At 50.0% G+C, this 26,358-nt stretch overlaps 2 protein-coding genes and 2 long non-coding RNA genes across 9 annotated transcripts in view; 2 read left to right on the forward strand and 2 right to left on the reverse strand.

Moving 5' to 3' along the window:
- Positions 1–2,693, forward strand: part of SMARCE1 (SWI/SNF related BAF chromatin remodeling complex subunit E1) — a 16,011-nt gene extending 13,318 nt beyond the window's left edge. For all 6 annotated transcript variants that reach the window (XM_086864673.1, XM_086864675.1, XM_086864674.1 and 3 more), the window contains 2 exons: positions 218–428; positions 1,143–2,693. In XM_086864673.1, coding sequence (XP_086720799.1) covers positions 218–428; positions 1,143–1,354 — 423 coding nt within the window. In that variant the 3' untranslated portion in view covers positions 1,355–2,693. The remainder of the gene's footprint in view (positions 1–217; positions 429–1,142) is intronic.
- On the reverse strand, positions 136–26,358 carry LOC111939979 (uncharacterized). The gene is made up of 4 exons (XR_015279566.1): positions 26,317–26,358; positions 23,835–23,971; positions 5,291–5,805; positions 136–4,279 (listed from the first exon to the last, which is right to left on the reverse strand). It is a non-coding gene; the product is annotated as an uncharacterized LOC111939979 (long non-coding RNA).
- Positions 9,064–19,774, forward strand: CCR7 (C-C motif chemokine receptor 7). Its single transcript, XM_023942475.2, has 3 exons — positions 9,064–10,272; positions 15,144–15,193; positions 16,489–19,774. The coding sequence occupies exons 1-3, from the start codon at positions 10,263–10,265 to the stop codon at positions 17,551–17,553; spliced, it is 1,125 nt and encodes a 374-aa protein (XP_023798243.1). The 5' UTR covers positions 9,064–10,262; the 3' UTR covers positions 17,554–19,774.
- LOC147649188 (uncharacterized) lies at positions 16,118–21,767 on the reverse strand. Its single transcript, XR_015279567.1, has 2 exons — positions 16,668–21,767; positions 16,118–16,560 (listed from the first exon to the last, which is right to left on the reverse strand). It is a non-coding gene; the product is annotated as an uncharacterized LOC147649188 (long non-coding RNA).

Genomic DNA, 26,358 nt, shown 5'->3' on the forward strand with positions numbered 1-26,358 from the left:
CAAATAACAAGTTTTATTTACTGCCTCTCCCCTTTTTTTGTTAATATGCCTGTATCTCCCTCCCTAGTTACTTTTAATATAAACTTTGTACAATCAAAAGGACTGTGCTGCGTGTAGAAATAATGAACTCATCGCTGGGGTTTACTGATGATTTATTTCTCAGGGTAAATGAGGTAATAAAAGAGCTAAAGAGTTTTGTTTTGTTTTTAATTGCTAGTTATGCAGTTTGAAGGTGGAAGTGGATATGGAAAAAATTGCAGCTGAAATTGCTCAAGCTGAGGAACAGGCTCGCAAGAGACAGGAGGAAAGGGAAAAGGAAGCAGCTGAGCAAGCCGAGCGCAGTCAGAACAGCCTGGCAGCCGAGGAGGAGCAGGCAGCCAGCAAGGGGGAGGAGAAGAAGGAAGAGGAGAGCACTCCAATGGAGACAGGTAACTGCATCCAATCATCAGCTGCAGAATCCTCCAAGGATCAGCATTAAAGGGTCTCTGAGGAGAACAGTGCATTGCATCTTGGTGAACAAAGGCATTTGCTTGCTTCTCATTAAATCACTCATTTTTAAAAGAGGAGAGGATAAGATCCCGCAGAGCCCCATGTCATGCTTTGTGTGTGATGTACCCAGGGGGAAAAATAGTAAACCAGAAGTTAGACTTTGGTTAACTGGGAGCAACTGGGAGTGTTTCCTTGTCCCAGTGTCAGTGCCCAGCCAGGATGATAAAACAGCAATGCTTCCTATGCTGCTCTCAGGCAAGTTTTCCAGCTGCTTTGTGCTCTGCACAGTGGGAGTAAGAAATGCTGCTGGATTCAGGAGTCCCAGTGACATCAGTGAGTCACTGCTGCAACAGCAGGGGCATAAGGAAAGAGGGACCAAGGAGTTTGAATTCCAGTGCTTCTGCTATAACAAGGAGCATGGCTTTCTGAGGTCAGGCAGCTGTGGCTGACATCAGGATGCTGTGGCAGGACCACATGTGTCCTCAGCACTGAGAGATCCCTGAGCTGTGCCTGTCCCTGCATGTTCTACGTGACATAAGTGAGTGCTATGGAATACTCGGATTTATTACAGCTTCTGTTTCTTCCTAAATCCTAATTGCACAATCTAAATAAATATTGGCATGTAATTGACACTGAGAAATATGTTTTTCCAGAAGAGCCTCACCCAGAAGAGAGCACAGAGAGCCAGCAGAATGGTGAAGAAGGAACCTCTACCACAGAGGACAAGGAGAGTGGGCAGGAAGGGGTGGACAGCACAGCTGAGGAGGGAACCAGCGACAGCAACACCGGCTCAGAGAGCAACAGCGCGACCGTGGAGGAGCCGCCCGCAGACCCCATCGCTGAGGAGGGAGAGAAGAAAGAATAATCACTGACTCAATTCCTGTGTCTCTGTAATGAAGTACTGTTTGATTTCAGAACGTGCTCTGCAGCTGTTGTACCTTCCCTGCCTCTGTCACTTGTCTCCAAAGGATGCCAGGGCTTAATGACATGTCAGGTTAGCAGCGTAGCAATGTGAAGGGGCCTGGAGAGGCACAGGGTATCCTGCAGCAGGCAGAAAAGGAACCTCATATGTCTAAACACAGTTATTACAGTGTGGAGAGGTGCTTATATCACTTGTAATTGTTCCCTAGAAAGACACCACTAGTTTTGGTTTCTGTATGAGAAATCAGGCCTTCTCCTTTTCTTCTGATGCCATGGACACAGTGGCACTTTTCCCCAAAGGCCCTTCTTGCCCCTTTGTGGCAGCAGTCAGGTGCAGGTGTCTCACCTGTGCTGCAGTCCTGGCCTGGCTGCACAAGGTGCTGTTGGCAGTGGCACTGGCTTTCTGGAGAGGCTGGAATGTGGCTGAAGCATTCAGACATGTTCTTACCATGGAGCAAAGACCTGATGCCTGCCTAAGGCATCCCCTGGAGCCTCTTCTTACCTAACAGCCCCAAAAGTCCCCTGTGTCCCACAACTACTGCGCTGCATGTCAACAGAGGCAATTTCTGCTGCAGCTGCCCCAGTCTGTGCTTTTAAAGAAGGTTCTCAGTGCTCAGGAGCAGCTCCAGAGTGAGGCTGAAAGTCTGGGATTTAGGGGTTTTTGGTGTAACTTGTTTTTCTAGAGTAGCTGCTCTGCAGTGGTGGAAACTTTCTCATGGTCTGTGTGTGGCATGTCAGGAGATCCAGTTCCAAAGGGCTCAGTGTAGTCTTGCAGGAAATGACACATCATGAGGGATTTTTTTTTTTCTGTGGTGCAGGATTCTTTTCAACAAGCCTTTGCTTTTCTGTTCCAATTAACTCCTTTACTTGCTACCAAGAGACCCTGGTGTGACCTCAGCCAGAGACCTGGCACAGAACAGAGCAGGAGAGCGTTTAGACACGCACATGTTCTCTGAGCAGACAGTCACTGATATGGCACAAATGGTAAAAAAATAGTAGTTTTGCTTGTCATGAGCTTTCAGAACCTCTGGAGACTCTACAAACATACTGAAAAGGCCATAATTTGCCCTATATAAGCAAAAGCCCACAAATAAATACACTGAATTGCAGCAACAGCCATGGGCCACTTCTTGACTTTTAACTGAGGGAACACATAATGTTTCAATGAACCAATGTGTATTTACAGAGCAGTGGGTCTATCAGATGGTGTTTTTTAAGTCCTTTTTTTTCTAAATGGTCTAAAAATAATAAAATCCAACATGTTTGGTTTTTTTTAAAACTCACAGTGGTCTGTTCTTATCTTTTAAGGTAGTGCTAGTGTTTGGTTCAGAGCTTTCTTCAGCTGTTCTCCATCACAAACCAGAGGAAAACAAACACACAGGATTTTGTTTCTTACACAGTACCAGCTGCTGGCTGGACTGGAGCCCCCCTCCCTCCCCCAACACCGTGGGGACCAGGTGGGGTTCCATACCTGAGGTGCTGCAAACCCTTGTTGTGCAACAGCTTTTATCTGCAGCAGCCCTGGGTTCTGTAGGCCGGGGGTGCTTTTCATCTGCTCCAAATTCTCAAGGTGTATGTAAATAACTAATTATTGGCAAAGACGGGTGTGTGCAGCTCAGGGTGTGTACGTGAAGGAGTGGGTGTCGTCTTCACGAGTGAAATAACTTGTCCAAGCACATGAGAACGTGAAAGAATGCCCATGGGCACTGTTGGAGCACTGACCAGCCCCATGGTGCCAGGCAGAGGTGCCTACAAGGGACAGGAGCATCAGGGACCCCAGCACAGGGGAGGGACAGGCCTCAGGAGAAACCTGGCTCCTGTAGCAGCCCTTCCCCAGAGCAACCTGGAGCTCCTGGCAGGCCTTGTGTCCTGCAAGTCCTCAGTGGGATGTTCTTGGTGGACCCTGCAGGGCCCCAGCAGGGCCAGGAACTCTTTCTCCCATGAGGAAGAGCCCTTGTGCTTTGCTGCTGGTCCCACTGGGTTTGCTGGGTGCCCTGTCTGGCAGGTGGTGGTGCAGGCTGGAGATCTGGGGTGCAGCCATCCCCCGTGGGGTGCTGAGAGCTGCTGAGTCCCTCCCGCCCCCGGGGGACTGAAGCAAAGAGGCAAATCCAAGCTTTACATCATGCGAGGGAGTTGTTTTCTTCGGTTTGTTTTTCTCTTTGAGAAAAACCAGGGGTTTTCAAGTCTGACTCAGGCATTGTGACCTGACATCAGCGTGGTGCTTCTGCTGGTTTGCTCTGCAGGCAAAGGTTCTTGTCTGTGTTGGGTCGTTGTCAAAAATATGCTTTTATCTCACCACAAAAACACATTCGGTAAAAGTTATTAAGAAGCCTGGGTTAAAAAAAGAACTGGTCTCAAGTTTTTTGATGGTTTGGGGGTTTGTTGGGGTTTTTTTTTTTCATTTATGTAATTACTAGATTTTATCACCCCAAAAACCTTCTAACCTACAAAGCTGGTACAGAGTAACGGGTACACAGCACAAAGCAGGCCCAAAGGGTAAGTTTTGAAAGGGATTTAGATGTTAAAATATGAACCAGGCACCTTGTGAGGTTGTTCAGAAATTATTCACCAGGTAAAGTGAACCCAGAGCCCAAGAGAGAGAGCTTCATGCACCCAAATCCCTTCCAAACCCCTCACCTACACACAGGACTGAGCTTGGCTTCCCAAAAAGACAAAAGCCTTGTGTTTGTTCAGCAGCTGAACTTTCAGAAAAGAAAAAAAAAAAAGACTTCTAGAGAAACAAATAAGGTTGTTTTTAGAAAAAAAATAAATGGAAGAAATCACCTGTGCATCACCTGGACAAGTCTTGCCAAGTTGCTCTGCCTGGAGCCAAATGAGCTGCAGACGCTGCTCACAAGAGAGGATTATGCTGGTGACAGAAAGAAATAAAACAGATTAAAGGAGCTTTACAGAAATAAAATATCAAAGCAAATCCGAATGCTGGCACAAAGGGGTGTTGGGGCAGCTCATGTGTGTCAGGGATGTTCAGAGCCTTGTGCTCAGGGCAGGAGCAGAGAACCCCTGAGCCCTGACTCGGGGGAGCAGGTCCAGAGCCCCTGGTGGGGGAACTCACATCCACCCGTGTGTGGTGACAAACTGGGGGTGAGGAGGGTCCTGAGGAGGGTCCTGAGGAGGGGAGGTGTGGGTGGGCAGCACACAAGGAACGGGGTCAGACCCTCGCTCTGCTCAGGCCTTTGCCAAGACCCCTCCTCCATCCCAGGATTTGTTTTCCCATTTCCCACCAGCTCCAAGTGTATCCTCTGCCCTGTCCCAAGGATCCTGGGATGGTTTATTTCTCCTTTTCTTGCCCCAAGTTTTGCCCTGAACCTCCAGCCAGGCAGGTTTTGCTGTTCATTTTTTTAAAAAAACAAAGCTATTTTGGATTTTTTTTTTTCCCTCAATTTATGAAAAGCTACTCAAAGCATGTTTGATCAGCCACCAATCCAAACCTCCCCACCATGCGGGGTGTCCTCACTCCGGTGTGACCTCCCCTCATCCCTTTAACTGCCAAGTGTTCCCAGCAGTCCCAGGTGCTGGGACACTGGGGGAAAACACCCCTCATGGCAGACTGGAGATGGAATTAGTGCAGGATATGTGCTGACAGAGGTGTGTGAACTGCAGCAGACACTGCCACCAGGAGTCCTCACCAACCTGCCCAAAGGACACACGGTGCTACCCTCGGCTGTAAACGTGAGCGCTACTTTTCTTGTACAGGATGGTCGGTGCCACCAACAGCAGCAGCTGTGGCACCTCATGCTCTGTGCAACTGCTCAGAGCTGCTGGTTGTACCAGCTCAGAGTGAGCTGCAGTTGTACCAACTCACAGAGTGAGGTATTTGTACCAATTTGCCAGATCAGGGTGATGCTCACAGGTCACTCACCTGCAGCTTTGAGCTCTCCAGGCACCTGGATACAAACTGTGGGTGCCACACTGCAGAAGTGGGGGTTCAGGAATTCCACATGTTCTCCCAGGCAAGCTCCAGTTTCATCCTGGACTGTTACAGCCATGTTTGTGCCTTTGAGGAGCTGCAACACCTGCTCGAGACTGAACCCAGGTCTTGGATCTCTGGGTTTGAAATCCCCCCTGTGCTCAGTGTTACTGACAGAGGCTGGCAAACCTCTCCCAGCAGGATCTGATGGCCAAATGGGATCAGGCACTTGAATCTGAAAGCCCAGATCCTGCTTCAGGTCTGTCTTGCTGTTTGTGCTCTCAGTTCCCTTCTTTCACTTTGACGTTTCTTTTTCCACAGTCTTCGAGGGGTTTTTTGAAGTGGTTTGCACGTATCAGGCTGGTGTCTTATTTTGTTGTAAATCATCACGTAAAGCTTCACTTGTGACTCCACAAGTCAGTAATTTCTGTCAACAACCAGTTTCAATTTGCTTTTATCACCCGATTCTGTTTAAAAACCAAGAAAAACCCATTTTAGTTCTGGAACCAGAGTGAAAATCACATTATCATGGGTTTATTACAATTTTTTAATCCCAGGGATGAGAAATGCCAGATCTGTAAGAGAGGGCTGGATGAGCTCTTCTTGGAGCAAACACTGAGGGGATTATTTCCAGTTTCTAGATCCAGTTTTCATCCAAAGGCAGCAGCAGATTGGTGTTACACCTTCCACCTTTTGAACAAGGGAACACAGCTTGCAGGAGTGATGTTTGCTGGATGGTCAGAGACACTTCACCTCTCAATTATTTTTAAGTGTCATAATGCTTTATCTCTTTAATCAATATCCCTTTATCTCCCTAAAATGTATCTTGTTATGCCTCTAAATGATTCACTGCTCACTAGGGTTTGATATCCTGTGTGAATTGCCCAGCAGTTTGCTCACTTGGGTGAGAAGGTTTTACCATCTCTGGGCACATCTGGTGCTCATATGCTCCCCTGACATAGTTTCTGTATCATCCCAGGAGCTTTTCTGCCCATTTTCAATCACCTCTCCTTTCCCACCCAGCATTTTGAGGGGACCACTGTCTCCTTCAGATCCAGAAAGGACCAGTTTGCTCATCACAGTCCCAGGCAGACAAGAGGGAGCAGAAGCCACGGGAAGCTGCCCAGCCCTGCCCTGAGGGACAGAGGGACCAGCAGTGCAAATGGTCAGTGGCTGATCACTGGAATTCCCTTCTCACCCTGGGGCTGGAAAGGGGAATGTCACTGTCCCTGCCAGCCTGACCCCTCCTCACTGGCATCTCCAGCTCTGTTTCCCTCCTCGTGTCTCCATTCCTGAGCTCCAGGATGAGGGAGCTGCTGTCATGGAGTAGAATCATGGAGTCATTTAGGTTGGAAAAAACCTCCAAGGTCACAAGTCCAACCTGTGACCGATCCCCACCTTACCAAGCAGACCAGAGCACTGAGTGCCACATCCTGTCGTTCTCTGGACACGTCCAGGGATGAGGACTCCACCACCTCCCTGGGCAGCCCCTTCCAATGCCTGTCCACCCTGCCCATGAAGAAATTCTTGCTGATGTCCAACTGTTCAGTGCAGTGCAGATGCCAATTCGATAAATCTTTTATTTTTCCAAAAAAAAAAGAACTGGAGAGCCAGGCCATCACCTAGGACATGATGTGGGCACAAAGCAGGTGAATTCCCAGTGACACTGGGTGTGCCCCTCTCTGCTGTGGCTGACCACCACTGTGGCTGTGCATCCCCATCAGAGCCTGGCCCTGCACAGATTGCTTCCTCCCTCCGGAGGATAAGGATCTGTTAATAACCTGGTGGTGAGATCAAAATCACGAGATGTTTCTCAGGGCATCCCCAACACCCGCACAAAGAACTCTCCTGGGTGAAGAATCCCAGCTTGGTGCCACTCTTAAGGTCAGGAATTTACTCACGATTTCACTTCTGCTATTTTATATTTGCCTGAGGAACAACAACGTCAACAGCCCCTGGAGCGACCCTGCTGACTTCCAGCATAAACCCCCCTGGATGTCCCCAGACGTCAGAGCAGGGGTCTGGGCAGATCCCAGGCACCTCAAGTTGGCATTGCCAGGCAGAGGAACAGCAGGACAGACGTGAGGGTCCCTCCTTGACGTCAGTGCAAGGATGTGACTGGGAAGTACAGCTGGGAAAGGCTCACCCTGAACTCACCAACACTTCTGTCTGGGCACCCCTGGCTTCCTCCAGCCACGGGGACAAACCTTCCCATGGCTCATGTCAGCCAAGGGGCAGAACAGGAGAAGGAGACAATGTTTCCATCTCAAATCACCTAAAGCAAAACTGATGGAAAATACCAAAAAGTTTGGAATCCAGGATGCAAGAACATTCTGTGTTGTGCTTCTCTCAGACCAAATTCCACCTCCTTAGGCAAAGCCCTGAGTTCTGATTTCCAAGGTCTCCCAGCCTGCATGTGCCACCTTGGAACCCTCTCCTGGAGCTCTAGGATCTTTCCCACCTCAGGATGTCTGTGAGACTGTGTTGGGACAAACCACAGGAATTCCAGTTTTACACACAGGCCAGGGATGTGAAACACAGAGCTAAACTTCCTTGTGATGTTCCATTGCTGAGCAAGTTGCAATTTAATGTCAGGACAATTCAGGATTACACAGTTCAGTTCAACTCAATATTTCAATTCAAGTGGAACCAATGAGAACTGAACCAAATTCTCTCTGAATTTCCTGTGGAATTTCTCAGGAGCTGCATTTTTGTTGAGAAGTTTATGGATGAAAGCTGCCACCCAGCTCTGCTGCAGCCTGGGCAGCAGCTTTAAATCACTGACTTCCACTCTCCTGGGTGCTGGAGGGGAGCAGAGACACCCAGAGACTGGAATGCCTGGTAATTTGATTCTTTATATATATTTAATTAACTTTGGAATAACAAATAGGTTCTAGTAGCAATGGCTTTCATGGGCACAGCTCAGGCCTGGCAGTGTCTGGGTTTGTCTGTCTGCTCACACAGGATCACAGTTCTGTGAAAAGCAGCTCAGGGGGCACCCAGGTTCAGGCAACGTTTCAAAGACATGGAATCATTCAGGCATGAAATAGACTGCAAATATACACAATCAAATTAAGCAAAGATTTAATAAATGTTCTGAGAACTCCCTGGGTACAAAACGTGACAGTACAAGAAGTTCAGTGTCATACACACATATATGTCACACATATGTTCAGTGTCATACATAGACAGCAAACTGATCCAAATATTTTAAATATTCCCACTTTAAATATTCCCATTTTAAATATTCCCATTCTTTTTAAGAAAAACAGTTTGCTTGACTGGGCTCTAACAACACAGAATTTGGCATGTACCGAAACTTTGAAGCTGAATCTTGGGACCATGAGCAGAAAACAAGCTGCAAACCACCTGCCTGCCTCCCCTGTCTCACCTTTGGCTTCAGCCAGCGTGAACATGGGGATGGATCCACCAGAACAGTGCCTGGTGCCTCTCCCTGGGGCAGGGTGAGCCCAGAGCACCCAGAGGGGCCCGTGCCCTCTCTGCACACCCACAGCTCCCCAGCTGTGACCCTGTGTGAAGCCTCCACAGAGCTGTCACACCCCTTGATTCCGGGTATTCTGCCGGTACCCAAGGGAAGCCTTTCATCTCCGGTCCTCCTTGGAGGAAGTGGTTACGAGATAAAGCTCCCGAGGCAGCGTACCTGCCTGGATTCCTGATGAGCAGAGGCAAACAGAGCAATAAATAGCTGCAGAGATGTGAACAGCACCTGCTGACTGAGATAAGAGCCAGGAGAGGTGCGGGGGAGTCGGTGCCACGCGCTCACAGAGCAGCAAGGAGAGTGGGGTCACCTTGTGTGAGAAGAGGAAAACCATCACACTCCTCCTGCCCTGCCAAAACCCCAAAATCCTGACCCTGAGCACCCCAGAATGGGCTCAGAACCACACCAGCACTGGTCCACTGAGAGGATTTTGAGTTGGGCTGGGACCACATTGAAGGAGGGTCTGAAACTGGATCTGAGTCTTCATAAAGGACCTAAGACCTTATGACCTAGGATCTAAATCCACAGGAGCCTCAAAACTACCCTCAGCTTCAGGTATATTTCATTTGGGCTGGGATTCCATCCTGTGATGCCCTATTTTTTCCACCTGGCTGCAGTAACAGCACTGACATAGCATAAGAAGACAGAAAGGACAAGATGCCAAAGGTGTAACTTCCAGGTGAGCCTGGCTTAGGAGAACAGCGAGTTTGTGAGGAGCTGGAGATGTTTCTGTCTGAGAAACAACCCCTCTGTCTGAGGGGTCTGCTCCAAGAGCAGAGCCCTCTTTGACACCCATCAAACACTGGTTTGCCTTGGGGGAAGGCGTGACACTGAGAAAATGCAGAGCCTTTTGGGGAAGACAAAAATACCCAGAAAGAGAACGGGGGAAGTCACTGAGCTGCTGGCAGTGTAGCAGGGGAGAAGGACAAAGGGTTATTGTCATGGGCAGTCCTGTGCACTGAGAGTTTTCATCCTGCACCCCCTCCCCAAAACAGCTCTGGGGAATGGGATGGGATCCTCTGTTTCCTCCAGCACTGAGGGCTCCATAGATGAAGCAGGATTTGCTGGAGGGGGAGGTAAGAAAGAGCCTCTTTCCCCTGTTTCCTTCACCACAGACCATTCCTCGTGTGTCAGTCCAAAAGCAGAGCTCCCTTCTCTTCCCCGAGCGTCAGCAGCAGCTCTGGGTGTGCAGAACACTCCGAGGCAGCACCTGAGCACCCCGAGAGCTCAGCACAGCTCTGAGCACACGAGGAGGAGGAGCAGGGTCTAAATGTCAGTGACATCAGGGTGCCTGTGACCTCCTCAGAGGGGCGCAGGAGGTATAAAAGCAGAGCTGCCCGAGGAGGGTCCTGCAGGAGAGGAGGCGGCGCTGGGGCCAGGGATGCTCTCGCTACCTCTGTGACTGGAGAGTGCTGGAACCACACCATGGATGGGGGTGAGTGCCTGGGCTGCAGCCTCGAGCTTTATTATTAATTAATTAATTACTAATTAAAATTAATTAATAATTAATTAATAATTTTCAGCTTTATTAATAATTCTCGGTCCCTGCCCTGTGACACAGGAGTGGAGCACTTCTATCTGAGTATTTAAACAGTGTAAAAGACTTTCATCTTCCTCATTTTTACTATTTAAGAAAAAAAAAAAAGATTTAAAAAAAAAAGCACAGTTCTCTTTTAGAAGCTCAAAAACCTCAAATCACTTCAGAAACAAACACAAAAAAAGAGGCTGGGAGGCAATTTTAAGGGGGCCTTTTGTTCCAAAGCAAATGGAATCTTGCATAATTCACACCTTTTCTTCTGTGTTCTTAATTTAAAAAATAAAACTTAAAAAAAGAGAGAGAGAGAACACTTTCCCTGGCAACATTTTAATTCAGTGAATCAATCAAGGAATTGGGAGTAAGAAGAGCTGAGTTTGTTCACTGAGTCCATCCAGTCTTTTGCAAATTATTTCTATTAAAAAATATCTGCAGGAACACTGGGGGAAGCAGGATGCATTGGAGATGCAGGATGCTCAGGGGGATGGATGCAGGAAGTTCTGGGTTCCAGGGATGCAGGAAGCCCTGGGGGATTCAGGGAAAAAGGGGGGAAGGTCCCACAGGACCCTCCAGGCAAGAGCAGGGAATGGGCCAAGGGAGTTTTCCTTCTCCTGGATCTTCTCAGAGCCTCTGGCAATCAATGGCTCAGGAAATTCCTGGATTTTGGAATCCCTGCATCCAAACAAATACCCAGCTGGACCTGCCCACCACACATCATTCTTCTCATTTAAACTTCTGGCCTCTGCATCATCCTGTGGACACTTTGTGGGCTCTTTGTTCCGAGGGGTTCAGTGTCCAGGGACAGCTGAACTTAACTCCTGGGAAAGGTTAATCATGACAGGGAAAAGAAAGACTTACTGAGAATCTGACCAGATTATGATCATTTTCCTGCTTTGGGTTTTTCGTATTTCAGATGAATATTTAATTTCCCTGGAAGTTGCACCAAGTGGTGCTTTCTTTAAAACACCACTGGCTCACTTCAGCAGGAAGTTTTTTACTTGCTTCTCTCTGCTTATCTTTTGATTCACAGATTCCTGAAAGGAGTGAAGGTAGATAACTATTAACTTTCTTCTGCAATAGATCAGTGAACACATGAAATAAGAGCATGACTGGGTTTCACTGGGTCCACTCACTCCTGAGATGAGTGTCTTTCCTCTGCCCGTTGTGAGGCAGCGAAGTGGGGACAGGAGGCTGATAACTGACAATAGTCATTAAATAACTTAAGTATGATTAACTTTTCTCAGAAATATCTGGTTCTTCCCCCAAAAGTTTCCTGTACTGCTGGAGCACCAGAAACTGGTACATGTATAAAATACAGAGAGCAGGTTAATCACTGCCTACAAGTGTGCTGAGGCTGGAACTTTTGCCTTGCCATCCTGGATGGCCAGAAAATGTTCTTTCACCATGAGGGTTTGATCAGAGCAGGTGTGCTCAGCTTTGCCAACACTCCCAAAGCATTCCCAACTCCTGCTTTGTTCTCCTGCATCCCTCAGCTGTAGCAGCAGCCAGAGCTGCCCTGGTCATTTGTGTGATCTGATTAATCACCCTCAGGGCTCTCTCCTCCAGGCAGATGTCCTGACACCAAACACTTCCAGAGGCCTTTTTGGGTCCACCTGATGGGATCCACCGCTCCTGCAGCTGCTCTTACCCTGCTTACAATTAGTAGCTGGTGCTGAGGGAGATCCAGATAAACTGGGAGGGATCTACCTGTCCAAACTCACCCAGCCTTCTGCCACAGCACAGCCTGAACTGTGCCCCAGGTGCCCAGCCCAGGTGCCCACCCCAGGACACCTGAACTGGGGTTTGAAAACACCTGTTTCTTTCCCTTTGCTATCGAGTGAGCCTGAACAGCTCAACAGCTGCCAAGGGATGAATCCCACCCCTTTGGCTTAATCTGTGGAGGAAGATTGTAAATCTGGGGGGTTCTCATTCCCTGCCATGAACAGACCCCTTCATTCCTACACTCCCATGGAGCAAGTCCCCTTTCCACCTGTTTCCAGGTCCTTCAGGACAAGGGTGGCCTCAAACCAGCATCTCCCAGGCTGATTCATGGGGCTGGCACGGGGCTTTAGGGCCAGGCTGACTCATTTGCCCTGGTGGGTTTTGGTGTATTTTTATAAATGAGGTTTCTAGCGCAACTGGTTGCAGGGACTTTTGAGAGGGGTTTTCTTTCCTTAATATTTTGAGGAACAAAACTTTAAAAACTTTAAGAAAATACCCACAGCAGCCAACTGCCAGGAGGTGTAAAAAATAGAAAAAGTAAAAAAAACCTGCCTGATAAACTGCAGAGCAAGATTTGTGTGGTGATAATTGTTTCTGCCCACTTCCCCAGACCACAAGACAAGTTGGGGAGATGCAAGTCCTGTCCAGTCTGACTGAAACCAGGGACACAAACGTGCTCAAACTGGTGCAGAGGGAGCAGGAGGCAGCAGGGCCTCTCTGGTTGTGCTTTTGCAAATCTGTAATCTGAGGTGGGGGCACAGAAGAGGGGCAGAAACAGCACAGACTTTCTTCATATTGAAAAGCCATTTGACATTTAAGACACTTGAAACAGCAACTGAGAAGGGGGGGGGGGAAAAGAAACCCATGATGATCTTCAAAGGAATGATATGGGCTGAACTGTTTCAGGAGTTGGTTGAGTCACGTTCTCAGTCCTGTTTTTCTAGACCTCTACAGGGTGATAAGAAAACAGAATAGAGCAAAGGAGCCCTCACCAGGGCTGGTTCTGGAGTTTGCAAACCAAGCCAAAGAGAGCTGATGGGGTCTGGTTTAGGTGGGGCTTTTCCTTCTTGGAGTGAGGGGTGGTTCTTCTCTGCCTCTTTTCCAGCTGCCACAGGGGTAATTTCCTGGTGGGGCTGAACTACCAGCACAGGTACTCATCACCCATCCCAGGCAGCCAGGAGCAGCTCCAGGAGTCCCAGGGAAACCTTTAGAAGGTGCAATGGAAGGCTAAAGGCTGCTATGGTGTTTGCAGAGTCAGGGACCCCGTGCCCCATCCCAGGCAGGAAGGGCAGCTACAGCCTGTGCTTGCTTAAACCCACCCAGCAGGTCTCAGTCCTTGGAACTTTTCATGTATTTCCTGTGTTATATACAAAAGCCAGGGCAGCAGTTTGAAGGGGAGACAACCACAGCAGACACAAAACCTCTTCCTGCAGTCTGGGACTGGTCAGAGTGAAAGCCACTGGCTGGACAGAACAGCCAGAAGCTTCACTCCATGCTCAGTCCCTGCCTTGCACTCCTCCACTCCTGAGTCACCTGCGCTAAGGAGAAGGGGAGGGGAGGATGAACACAACTGAGCTCTCAGCTGCATGAGCATAAAATATGGAAAAAAGGGGGGAAGGTGAGACAGAGCTTGTAGAAGACCTCAGGGGAGGCGCTCACACAGGCCCGGGGATGAGCAGTACGAGTTTCACACGTGGCTGAGGAACTCTCACCCACACATCACCCTCACGTATTAAAAACCATCCCCACTCACAGATAACTCTGTTATTAGTGAAGCTGTTGCATGTGACTTTGCATGGGGACTTGGTGTTATTATATAAATCTATTTTAACTCCACAAACAGCCTGCAGTGGGTGCAGTTACCTGTAGTGGAAGTTCATCATCCTGGTCCAGTGAAACATGAGCAGGAGCCTGGCACAGCAGGCTCCAAACTGAAATCAAGCAGAAACCAAGCAGAGCTGAGTCCAGCAGACACTGAGCACAAGAATCAGTGACATTCATGAACAACCAGGACATGAGGAGCAAGGCAGAGTTCCAGGAGGAACAGGGAGCTGAAAGCCAAAGCTATCTCCTTGCCCAGTGCCCCCCGGAGCAGAAACCCACAGTAACAGAGGGGCTGCAGGGACCAGCCAGTGCCTGGAGGGACATCCTGGGACAAGACACTCCTCAGGGAGGGACACATCTCCTCCTCACACCGGAGTGTAGCCAGGGGCTTTCTCTCTGCCACATTCCAGCTGAGCAACTTTCAGTGGCAATTGCTTGCTGGTGTGAACTGTAAAACCAGCGAGGAGAAAGCTTTCCCTGGCCCCTGCCCTGCTAACCACAGCAGGAAGAGCTGTTTGGCTGAGATTGCTCTCTCACCACCATCACACCTGGTTCTGAATTCAGTTTTTCCTTCCAGCTGTCAGCATCCTGTATTTTTACATCCCAAGGCAGCAGAAGCCAATTCTTGACATTTAGAGACAAGCAATAAATTTCAGCCAGTTCCAGTTCTATCTGTCCCACAGGGAGCTGAGCTCTCCTCTCCGCAGCCCAGGCACCACACGGGCACAGCTGGGGTGGATTTATGGCCCTCACAGCTGGGTATTTTCACATGGATTAAGCTGCACCCTCACTGCTCAGACACAAGGGAACAGGCTGCTGGCTGCCTGCAGGGAAAAGTATTGGATAAAATCAGAATGGGTGCTCTGTGCCTGAGTTAAGAGTTCTCAGCTCTCAGCCTTCACTGCACGGGGTCCTGATCGAGTTGAAGACATCCCTGCTCGCTGCAGGGGGTTGGACTGAATGACCTTTAGAGGCCCCTTGCAACCCAAACTGTGACCTGTGAAGCCAGAGGGGCCAGACTCCTGAGCCTCCAGCAGTGCTCTGGCACTAACACACACAACCCTGAGTTATCTTGCTGGCATCTTCCCCAGGTTTTGGTTTCCTTAGTGGTGAGGGCTCTGCAGGGTTCACAGTGCCATGGCCAACATGACCCACTGCTGTTTCAAACAGAGAACCTTGTGGAAACCCCCACTCAGCCACTAACACAGCATCTCCTTCTTCCCTAGGCAAGCAGCTAAAGGTCACCCTTGTTTTCAGCCTGCCGCTCGTTTTTCAGGTAAGATGTTTTCAACTACGTTGTTGAAATCCAGCTGCTTTGTGTAGTGGGTAAAAGGAGATCTCAAAAACTCAGAGCAGCCACCCACAGTCCCAGAAATGTGTGGGGACACAGCTGCTCACCCCAGGATCCAGCTGTGGGAGGTGGGAGGTGACAGCAGAGCCCAGCTACAGAAAAACAAACAAGAGAAACAAAACCAAGGAGAGAAAAACAGTGACAAACACAGTGATTTTCAGGTGGCCTGGCTTGTTGGAGTCCCCTTTTAGCCCCAAATGAGCATTTCCAGGGCAGACAGGAGTGCACCATATTGACTGCAGGGAGCAGCTGGTTCCTGCTCAAGGTGCTGGGCTCTGACCAAGCATAGAGCCAGAGAGGGCTGTGCCCGAGGAGGAAGAGCTCAGCATCTCCCCTGCCTGTTTTTGCCCAGTTCCTACCCGGCAGGGAGGACCCCAAGCACGGAGCTGTGCCATGACCTGCTCCCAGAGCCGGGGTCTGGTCCTGGTGCCCGCTGTCCCTCGGCAGCGGTGGCCACCCCCAGCCCGTGGGGCTCCTGGGGCTCAGCCCAGCCACCCGTGCTTTTCCCTTTCACTGCTGGCAGCCTGGCAGGATGTGGTGAAAGCCAAACCTGCTGAGATGGAGAGCACCAAGGTGCTCTCTGATAAAGGGTGGGGGTATCCAGAGGAAACCTTTAATGTCTGTGAGATGGGGAGAAGGTTCTGGAGACTAATAAGTCACAAAAAGCAGGGCACAGATACCGCAGGCCCTGTCTGCCCTGCAGGTTATGGCAGTGTAGGAAGATGAAACGAGTAATCAGAACTGAAATCAGGGGCCTGAATGAGATGCCGGCCCCACATCCGCGCCGACACGGGAACAGCTTCCTGCTGCACTCACTGCGCTTCCTCACACTCTCACCAACACCTTCACTGATTTTTAATTTAGCCGAAGGATGTTTTATTTCTCACATTTTATCTGACAGCTGGCTGTGCACATGCAGCTGGAGGCAGGTCCTGGAACACTCTGGAGAGCTGCCACACATCTGAGGGTTTGCAGGTGTTACTTTGGCTGAGCACAAAACATTTCTGGTGAAATTCCCACTTGGAGCCCCCCAGAAAGCCCCAAACCTCATATATTTATGGGAAACACTTTCAGCCACGAGGTTGTGTCAGCTCTGTTTGTGATGCTGGCATGAAACAGCACTTGGGAACTCCCTGAGACTTCTCTCCAGGCTCCTTTCCCAGCACGGCCATGCAGGGAACGCAGTCCTTGTCCCAACACTCTTCTCTTTCCTGCTCTAGTTCTGTGCCGGGGACAATGTCACTGATGACTACGACTCCAACAGCACCATCGACTACAGCATGTTTGAGTCCCTGTGTGAGAAGAAGGAGGTCCGTAACTTCCGTGCTGCCTTCCTCCCGGCCATGTACAGCCTCATCTGCTTCATGGGGCTGCTGGGGAACGGCCTGGTCATGCTCACCTACATCTACTTCAAGAGGCTGAAGACCATGACAGACATCTACTTGCTGAACCTGGCTCTGGCAGATATCCTCTTCCTGCTGACCCTTCCCTTCTGGGCCACGAGCGCGGTCACACACTGGCTTTTTGGGAGCTTTGCCTGCAAAGCCGTCTACTGCATCTGCAAAATGAGTTTCTTCAGCGGGATGCTGCTCCTCCTGTCCATCAGCATCGACAGGTACTTCGCCATCGTCCAGGCTGCCTCGGCCCATCGCCTGCGTCCCCGGATGATATTCATCAGCAAGGTGACGTGCATCCTCATCTGGCTCCTGGCCTTCATCCTCTCCATCCCTGAGCTGGTTCACAGTGGTGTCAACTACTCGGAGAGCAATCCCCGTTGTTCCATCATTGCTAATGACTTGCAGACCTTCAACACTGGCATCAAAGTGTCCCAAATGGTGTTTGGCTTCTTAATTCCCCTCCTGGTCATGTCTTTCTGCTACCTCATCATCATCAAAACGTTGCTCCAGGCCCGCAACTTTGAGAAGAACAAAGCCATCAAGGTCATCATCGCCGTGGTCATCGTCTTCGTCATCTTCCAGCTGCCCTACAACGGCGTCATGCTGGCCAAGACCATCTCAGCCTTCAACCAGACCAGCTCGTGTGAGGAGAGCAAGAAGCTGGACGTGGCGGATGACGTGACCTACACCCTGGCCTGCTTCCGATGCTGCCTCAACCCGTTCCTCTACGCCTTCATCGGCGTCAAATTCCGCACCGACCTCTTCAAGCTGCTGAAGGAGCTGGGCTGCCTGAGCCAGGAGCGCCTCTGGCAGCTCACCTCCTGCCGAGACAACAAGAGGTCCTCCTTCGCCATGGAGACAGAGACAACCACCACCTTCTCCCCGTGAGCTCTTGGTCGAGCTGAAATGGCTTTAGACATTTTCTCCAGTCTGAACTCCTGGCAGAACAAGACCTGCCACACTGCAGAGAAGCCAAGGGGAAAATCCAGAAGCCTCCCCCTGTTTCAAGCAGTGGGGACTGCTGGCCAACATCCCACGGGTGGACAGGCTTTACAATGGAGTTGTCACTAACAGCAAAGCAAGGGAGAGGTGGTGAGTTTATAATTTCTCCTGTCATTTCACCTTCAGCTTAGAACTTTCCCTGTCAAAATGAGAAATGCTCAAAATAGAACATTTACCCTAAAAGCGACAAGCACCAAGAGAAAACAGACGCTGGTGCAGCAGGACTGTCGTTTGGAGCTGAGCTGCCAGGAGCATCACCCTTGCTTTGGATGTTGCTTTTAACAAGACAACAGCTCTGCAATCCCATGGAAATGCCCTTGCACTGAGCCAGTCTGAGGCCAACCCTTACCCACAGACTTGCTCCAACACACAAGCCCAGCAGTGGAGTATCTGAGCACACAACTGCTCTGCCTTCCCCCATGAAACGTGAGAGATGACCTCAGCTAATGCTAAATCCATACAAACCCTAGCCAGCATTTCAATTACTTTGTATAATATTGTAGCCACTCATAGCTCTGTCAGGAAAAGCACAAATTCCACTTCTGCCAGTACGCTGTTTCTGGGCTACCACCTGCTGACCTTGAGATAAAAATGAATGTGGGTTTTCTCCTCCCTTCCCCATCCTTCTGCAGGACTTCAGCTGCCTTTGAAGTCAGATCTGTATTTCACTCATAAGCTACTGGGGCGTGTTTTGCATCGGTGCTGTCGGCACCAACAAAGACACGGCCGACTGAGGTTTGATCTGAACAGTCCCACCACTGCCAGGGCCACAGCAGCTGAACAGAGATTATTGTCGTGCAAAGTCAGACCTCAGAGGAGCCCAGACTGTAATTCCAGTTGGCGCTTTTACAGGAATTCCTGATGACAGATGAACGCTCTGGGAAGCGCTGCGGTGGGACAGGGGAATGTCAGCACAGGCTGTGCAGCTGTCCCTGTCCTTGTCCTGCTCTGGTCTGGTGCTCTGGTCCCACAGCACCCACCTCTCCCAGGGCCATCACCAGTGGAGAGAGGGCTCAGCCTGGAGCTGCTCCCAGGGCTGACAGGGGACACGTGTCCATGTTCCCTTGAACACACAGAGCCATGAGCAGCAAAACACTCACTAAACAGACATTTATCCTTTTTTAACACACGGATCCATCAGGAGTGACACAGAGAACTCCCTGGTTCACGGGTTTGGAGAGGATTGCTTTAGAGAACTGAGGATTAAAATCAGCCTTCCAAGGCAGAATTCACTGGCTCAGTCTGAGACAGCACTGCCAGTTATTAACCTGGCTGCCACCAAATCTAAACAAACTCTCCATAAACCTCTGGTGTGTGGCATTTTTGCCAAGGGCTGGGATTTGGGAAGAGAGGACATTCTGCTCCGTGTTGCCTATCTGTGCTCAAGAGTTGAACTCATTTTCATTTACAATGCCCAGGTAACTGTACAGAAGTGCTGCTTCTCTGTCACATGAAACGGAGTGACAACTGACACTGAACAGCTATTTACCCTTGGTTTCCTTCTCATCCTTATTTGGGCAAGACCCAGCTATCATGATCTTGGCCAGAGCCAGGGACACCCCCAGCACGGGGTATCTGCAGTTTTCCTCATCAGTAACAATACATTGTTAATGTATATTCAATATGTAAAGCTGCTTTACACAAAATTCAATCTGTTCATGAATGTACCCTGAGAACACTCTGCTTCCATGGAACCTTTTCATGCAGAATCCATTCACCTAATTCCAGCCAGGAAACTGCCCCACCAGTACCTGGAGCTGTGCTTGTGTCCTGTAGATAAAAACCATTCCCCTCCTGCAAATGAAGAGGTCTCCAGGTCCTTACAGACCAGATGAATTCCAAACAGGATAACACACATCTGCTTCCATAAATGAGATGCAGAGGTGCCCCCTGGGACAGCTGCAGCTGGTGCCTCAGAGAGGCAGTGGTGATGTCAGAGTGCCTGGCTTTCCCTGCTTAAATTTAACGGACAGAACAAATTTGCATCTAATTTAGATGAGTCATGTTAATGTTGGCCTAAGATCCCAACCTGAAGTTCCCCATTGATGTCTGAAAACTGACTGTATTTTGCTACTTGAGAAAAATAAATTATAATGGTTTAAACAAATTACTTCTGGATTTCCATTGCATTTTTTCCATCCTTGTACAGTCCTTGTCAATCCTTCTGTCTTGTCAGGAGCTGTTTGATCAGCTCAGCTTCATCCCAGTGCTGCCCTGCAGGACAGAGCGTGGAAAATAAACTAAATAGAAAAATGTTGGTTTACTTCATCTGCTGATGGACTACAAAAGAAACAAGTCAGCAGCACATGAAGTTTTTCTTTTAACTGTGAACCCACCTGCCTTGATGCTGCTCCACAGCTGAGTGCACCTAATGGCTACTCATCAACCTTTAAGTGAAAATTCTTTGAGCTGTAGGACTTTATTGTTCATGTTTAATTAAAATTCAGTAATAAACCACCACGTTACTGTGAGAATTGCTCCCAGGGAGAGGCAGCAGGTCTGGGTCCCCATCCTCATCCAGGGGAGAGTGGGAACTGCAACTAAAACAATAAACACAATGCTCCTTCCTGACCTCCCCAATCAATTCGTGCCTCAAAGCACTCAGGGGAGTGAGGGGGGACCCATATCCTTCACCAAAAGTGCCTGGTGATTGTAACCACGGAATCAAAGAGGAAGAAACTCACAGAACACGAGGAGACAGAAGCCTGACCCCCCCCGTGCCAGGGCTAAGGCCCATTTCTGCTTTCACTGAGAGGTGAAAGCCTCATGTTTTCTCCCGGAAGAGAAAGGACAGGGCCAGTTTCAGCACCTGGCCAGAGACTCCAGAAGCATCTCCAGACTGCAGCACAACTCAAGATGCAGAAGCCCAAAGCCTGGGATCCTTAAATAAACACTGGGTCTCACCACAGCAAGGTCCTCAACTGCCCCAAGGCTCGTTTGTGCACAAGGTGCAGTCAGCTGGGCAGGGCTTGGAGCAAGAGCTGGGGATCTGCAGAGAGCCACAGCCCTTGTAGCCATTCCTCCTGAAACTCTTAATATCCAGGAACTTTCTTGATTAAGAAAACAGACTCCACCTTAAAGCCCTAACTTAAACCAGTAAAACTTACCCATCAAGCAACCCCACAAAATCACAGCTTGGGCAACAAATATTGCAGCCAAGTCACACAGAACTTGCTAAAAAAAAAAAAAAACAACGTGCATTTTTCAGATGGATTTAACCTATTTTAGTAGCTTTCACCAGAAAAAGGTGCCTATTTCCTTTCACAGTTCCAAATCTTCTTTAAAAAGCCAATAAAAATCCTGGATCTCATTAGAGAATGGGGACACAGGTTTGCCTTTCACTGCATAAAGGCAGGGGAGGGAGTGACTGCCCAGTCCCAGCTGTGTGGAGTCTGGGGGGTTCCTGCAATCCCTGGTCCAGGTTATTGTGGGGAATCCTGCATCACTCAGAACATCACTTTTCACTGCTCTGGATAAGTATCACTGTTCATCATTTTTCCTTCCCTGACAGTTCTTTGTCTCTGAGCACGTGTATTTTTAAGTTATGGTTTGAAAGCCCTCAGTGCCAAATGGATCTGGGCTGGGTGGGAGCCAAACTGGCAGAAGGAACAAGAGACCTGGCACTGGGGGAGCTGGAAGCTGCTCCCAGAGATCTCAGAGCGTGGCACTGGTGTGTCACCTCCCTCTCTCTGCTGTCCCAGGCACTGCCCCCCGTCACTTGATGGGAAGGGGAAAGTTCTCCAGGCAGGGCTGTGGTTTCTCATGTGCCACCTGGGCAGCTGCGGGAGGGAAGTCCTTGTCACCCCAAAAAAGAATGAGCTGGAACCGAGTGAGGTAAACAAACCCTAAAAATAATGCCCGTGGGTGGTGGGGAAGGGTGGGGGCACATTGCATCAGTCAGAGTAGCTGAGAGCAGCCCATCACGGCTTCTTTTGTAAGGAAAAAAAACCCCAAACTCCTGTTCTGGGGGTGGAGGTGTCACATCTCAGGGGAGAACTTTTTGTACCACCAACTGTCCTTGTTGGCAAAGCTTCCCTGCCTGGGGCCACGGTGGGGTTCCATCCATCCCTGGGCCACGGTGAGAGGCACCTGGGGAAACTGAGGCAGCTGAGATGCCCTTTGTGTCATCACAGGCAGCTTCATGACCTCAAAGCAAGTGAATCAAAGAGTCTGACCAGGACTGTTTCCAGTCTGTAACCCACTGTTTATGGATTAGATATCCATATGGACTATATATTTCCATAATCCATATGCTTACGGATTAGAATCCACTGTTCCATTTGTAATCCACTGTTTATGGATTCGAAGGTGGAGGATCAGCTCAGAGCCAACAGTTGGCACCAAGCAGGGGACAGGAACATGCAGTAGAGATATAAGGAAAAATAACCAGATTACAGTGTGCTGCTGCATTCAATGACAGAATTGAACTGACACACCTCAGAGTGTCCCCAGCCCTCCTCCTCAGCCCAGCCCATCCTGCTCCTTCCCCAAGCACTAAAACCAGGCAGAACATCCCTGCCTCTGTGCTTGTCCCATGTGTGGGAGCCCTCACAGCCTCTGAAATGAAGAGTTTCACACATTCAGATTTAGCAGAAATCTGCAGTTTTCAAGCCAGGCTGTGGCAGCCACCGGCCTGCCCAAAATGAGAGTTGTTTTTTCACTTTCACTAAGACCCCAGTTCTGCAGAGCTGAGTATTGATATTAAACCAGCAGAGAGTCAACTGTTGATATTCTACCATCACCTGCCACTGCCCCAGCTTGTTGTAGAAACTTTATTCAGGTCTGAACAGATAAGGAGCCTTCTGGCTCCACATGCAGAGCCAGCCCAGGCATTTGCCACTGCTGAGCCCCTGCAGCTCCTCATGTGCAGGAACTGAAACTTCCCTTCCTGCTGCTTTGTTTTTAATTCAATTGTCTAAAAAAAAAAATAAATAACAAGAGAGCTACTTTCCTTTCTGTGCTTGCTGGCACAAAAATTATTGTCAAGTGGTCAGGGGCTTTACTGGGAAATTTCCATGACTGAAGGACAGCACTAATGCTCAGAATCATCCTGCAGGAGAGGAAAAGGCCAAGTAATTTCCAGTTAAATAGACAAAAAGGCCTTCCAGGATTTGGAATCTGTGCATGCTGCTCTGTACCAAAATCAGAACTTCTCTCACCCAGTTCCAGTTCCTGGATCCCGCAGGTTTTACCCACAGCTTTGTCTTCTCATCAGGGAATGTCCCACCTCCACACGAAGCTCAGTGAGCACACACACATGTTTCACTCTGGGGCAATCACAGCAGAATCCAACCCCACTGGGGCAAAACCCAGCTGTTGGGGCTGCACAGAGAGAAACTCGTGTTTTCAGGGCAGAGTTGATTGATTCCCTGGGAGATAACATGCTGCTTCTAAGTTCTGGCCACACCACGCAGCAAGAAAGAGCTTCAGCCCCTGTGCCAGGGCAGGGAGTGGGAGAGGGAAAAAACAAAGCCCTTTATGGATGACTAACCCAGGCTCAGCTCCTCCACTGTTGCATGAGCCCCTTTGAAGAGTTTCACACTTTTGCAGGTGGGTCCTGGTTTTGCCTCGCCAGGGGGTCACAGGTAGGGACGAGGCTCCTGCTCAAACATCCCCCCCTGACACAGACGTGACTTCCTGCAGGCTTTGGAGGGTTGCAGCAGACCTGGAAAGGCACCAGATCCCTACAAGACTCATCCAGCTGTGTTGCCAGCAGCTCCTGGCAGGCCCCCACCACCCTCCCCACGGGAGCCGCCCTCACGTGCCAGCGCTGCCTGCGCAGCCCAAACAGCCGCAGGCGTGAGGCTGTTCTGGAGCTGCAGAGAACAGCCAACAGAAAAGGTCTCCCCAACACCACAAACAAGCCCTGAAAAGCTGCCAGAGCCTCCTGCACTGTTCCAGGCACTGCCCAGGCTGTGCTGAACCAGAGAAGGTCATCGTGGAATCACGGAATGGTTTGGGCTGGAGGGAGCTCAGGGTGGGGAGCAGCCCCACAGCTGTGCCACAGGTCCTGTCCCGGCTGCGCCAGGGCACGGAGGTGATGCTCCACTGAGACAGCAGCTCTGCAGAAAAGCTGCTCTTTCCAGGGGACTTGTGGTGCATGTTCCACCCCCACCAAAGACCTGCTCCTGAGCTCCAGCAGGGAAATGAGCCCCTTTTACAATCACCTGTGCAGGAAGAGCCTTCCCTCGCTGGGCATTTCCTCCTGCAGCTGTGGAGGAGGTCATGGCACACGGCCTGAAACACACCGTGACACAGAGCTCCAGTGACCAGGACACAAACACTTCCTTCTCTTCCCTGACATCTGAAACAAAAAGAAATTGAGATTATTAGGAAAAGGCCCGAACAGAAAGAACTTCCCAAAGCACTGGTGACCTCCCCAGGGCCTGAGTGACAGCCTCAGGAATGACAGGACAGGCTCTGAGTGACCCACAGCACATCCAGCACGAACCCCTTTGGCTGCAGCCCTGATGGAACCCAGTTCCAGTTCCCCAGATGGAACGCTGGGATGGGGAGAGAAGGGACAAGGTCTCCTCCATGTCCTTCCCTCAGAGCCACCCTCCTCTGCTCTTGCCTTGGGTCATGAGTTCCCTGCTCCTGGGAGAGGGCTCCCAGCCAAACCTCTGAACTCCCCACAGGACGGACCACAGCGCTCCCCTTGAGAGCTGCTGACACCATGTGGGAATGGCTGGGAAGTGATCCACACACACCTGCCCTCCAAGCCAGGATTCCTGGAAAAACTCGGGGAAAACTTACCCTGAAGTAAAGGTGTGGGTTCAGATCGTATAAGTGATATCATCTGGAATCCCTCTGTCGGCAACCAGGCTAAAAAGTGGCGTTGCTCTACTTTGGTTTCATTTAAATATATTGGAAGTGATTTTAAATGGCTTTGATTCACCTGACTTTTCCCTCTGGATCAGCCCACACCTCTTCCATGTGACTTCAACAATCCATTCTCAATGCTAAATCCCATCCTGTTTCTTCCATCTTCCCATGAAATGACATCTCCCACAGATCACCTTCCGCTGGCTTTGTACCCAAACTTCCCAGACAACTCTGAAAAACCTAAATGGCCTTTTCCAGCCACCTCCCACCATGTCGGAAACTCCAGTGCAGCTGCTCTGGAAAAATCCCAGCCTGGAAAATGGGATTTATCAGGCAGCAGAAGATGATTTTTCCAAGCAAGCTTTACAAACACTCCCTCCTCTCCACGAGGCCTCACTGTGCTTTTCCATCTCTCACCACACAACAACGGGTGGCTTCAGCTCCTGAATTTGTAGATGAACTGAGAAAAACACTGCCAGTGACCCAAAGACTCATTGTTACGCAGGTGACAATGAACGTTGCAGAGGTGTGAACTTTGCACCGAGGTGAAGCTACAGCTGGTAGAGGCTGGGCAGAAACTCTGACAGTAAATGGTCCCTCTGCTGGGAGCTTCTGTCACCCTAAAACCCCACAGTTTGTGTGAACAAACTGTTCTGGAGTAATTCCTGTGCAAGAGACAGAGGTCTAAAGCTGTTTGAGAGCATCCCGAGGGGCTGTGAGGATGGTGAAGGAAGGGAAGGGTATGGAGGAGCAGCTGAGGGCATTGGGCTCTTCAACATCCTCCTGGTGGGCAGATCTCTGCTCTGGTGACCAGCGACAGGACCTGAGGGAACAGCTGGAGCTGAGCCTGGGATGGTTTGGTTGGATATCAGGGAAAGGTTCTTATCCCAGAGGGTGCTCAGGCACTGAACACACTCCCCAGGCAATGGGCACAGCCCCAAGGCTGACAGAGCTCCAGGAGTGTTTGGACAATGCTCTCAGCACACGGTGGGATTGCTGGGGTGTCCTGTGCAGGGATGGGAGCTGGAGTGGATGATCCTCAGGATATTCCCTGATTCTTTGTCAGCAAAGATGCACGTGAAAATTCACAGCTTTTAGTGCAGAAACACGCCGACTTCAGGCTCATTTTCCAGGGGGTGCCCAAACCCCTCAGACACTCTCCCAGCACCTCTGTGCTCCTCCAGAAGTGTGAGGCACAACTGAATTCCCCTCATTCCCCCCCCCAACACGCTCCCTCCAAACTGAAACCTTGCCGGCTCCACACACATTTCTTCACTCAGGTTTTGCCTTTTCCCCCTTGTTTGCATAGTGAAAAAAAAGAGTCCTTTTTTGTGGCTTCTGCAGAAGACAAACGAACAAAAACAACCCCGCTCGCCCCACCTATGCCACCGGCTTTTATCTGCGGGGGCCAGAGCCCACCCCCTCAGACCTAATGGAAATAAACACTCGGTGACAGCAAATCTGTTTTCAAGGAAAGGTTCCCACACCCCCTTACAAAACATTTCAGTGGTTTTTCCCCAAAATGCTGTCCATGTGTCTCCCCTGCACGGCACAGCACAGGCACCAGGTTAGGAACCCTCACCTGCTTCCCTGCTGTGTTCACCTGTCCCTCACCTGTCCCCACTTGTCCTCACCTGATCCCTTCACTCTCTCCTGTCCCCACCTGTCCCCTCGTGTCCCCACCTGTCCTCGCCTGCCCTCACCTGCTCCCCCCGTGCTCACCTGTTCCCACCTGTCCTCACTACTCTCTCTTGTCCCCATCTGTCCCCTCCTGTCCCCTCCTGTCCCCTCACTCTCTCCTACCCTCACCTGTCCCGCTCTCACCTGTGCACGCGCAGTCACGTGTCCCCCTCACGTGTTCCCGCG

Source organism: Cyanistes caeruleus, chromosome 27 (assembly GCF_971803275.1).
Source record: "Cyanistes caeruleus chromosome 27, bCyaCae1.hap1.1, whole genome shotgun sequence".
Classification (NCBI taxonomy): domain Eukaryota; kingdom Metazoa; phylum Chordata; class Aves; order Passeriformes; family Paridae; genus Cyanistes; species Cyanistes caeruleus.

Coding starts and splice junctions, on each gene's coding strand:
- CCR7 (XM_023942475.2), top strand. Junction 15,194..16,488: donor GCCTGCCGCTCGTTTTTCAG/GTAAGATGTTTT, acceptor TTCCTGCTCTAG/TTCTGTGCCGGGGACAATGT.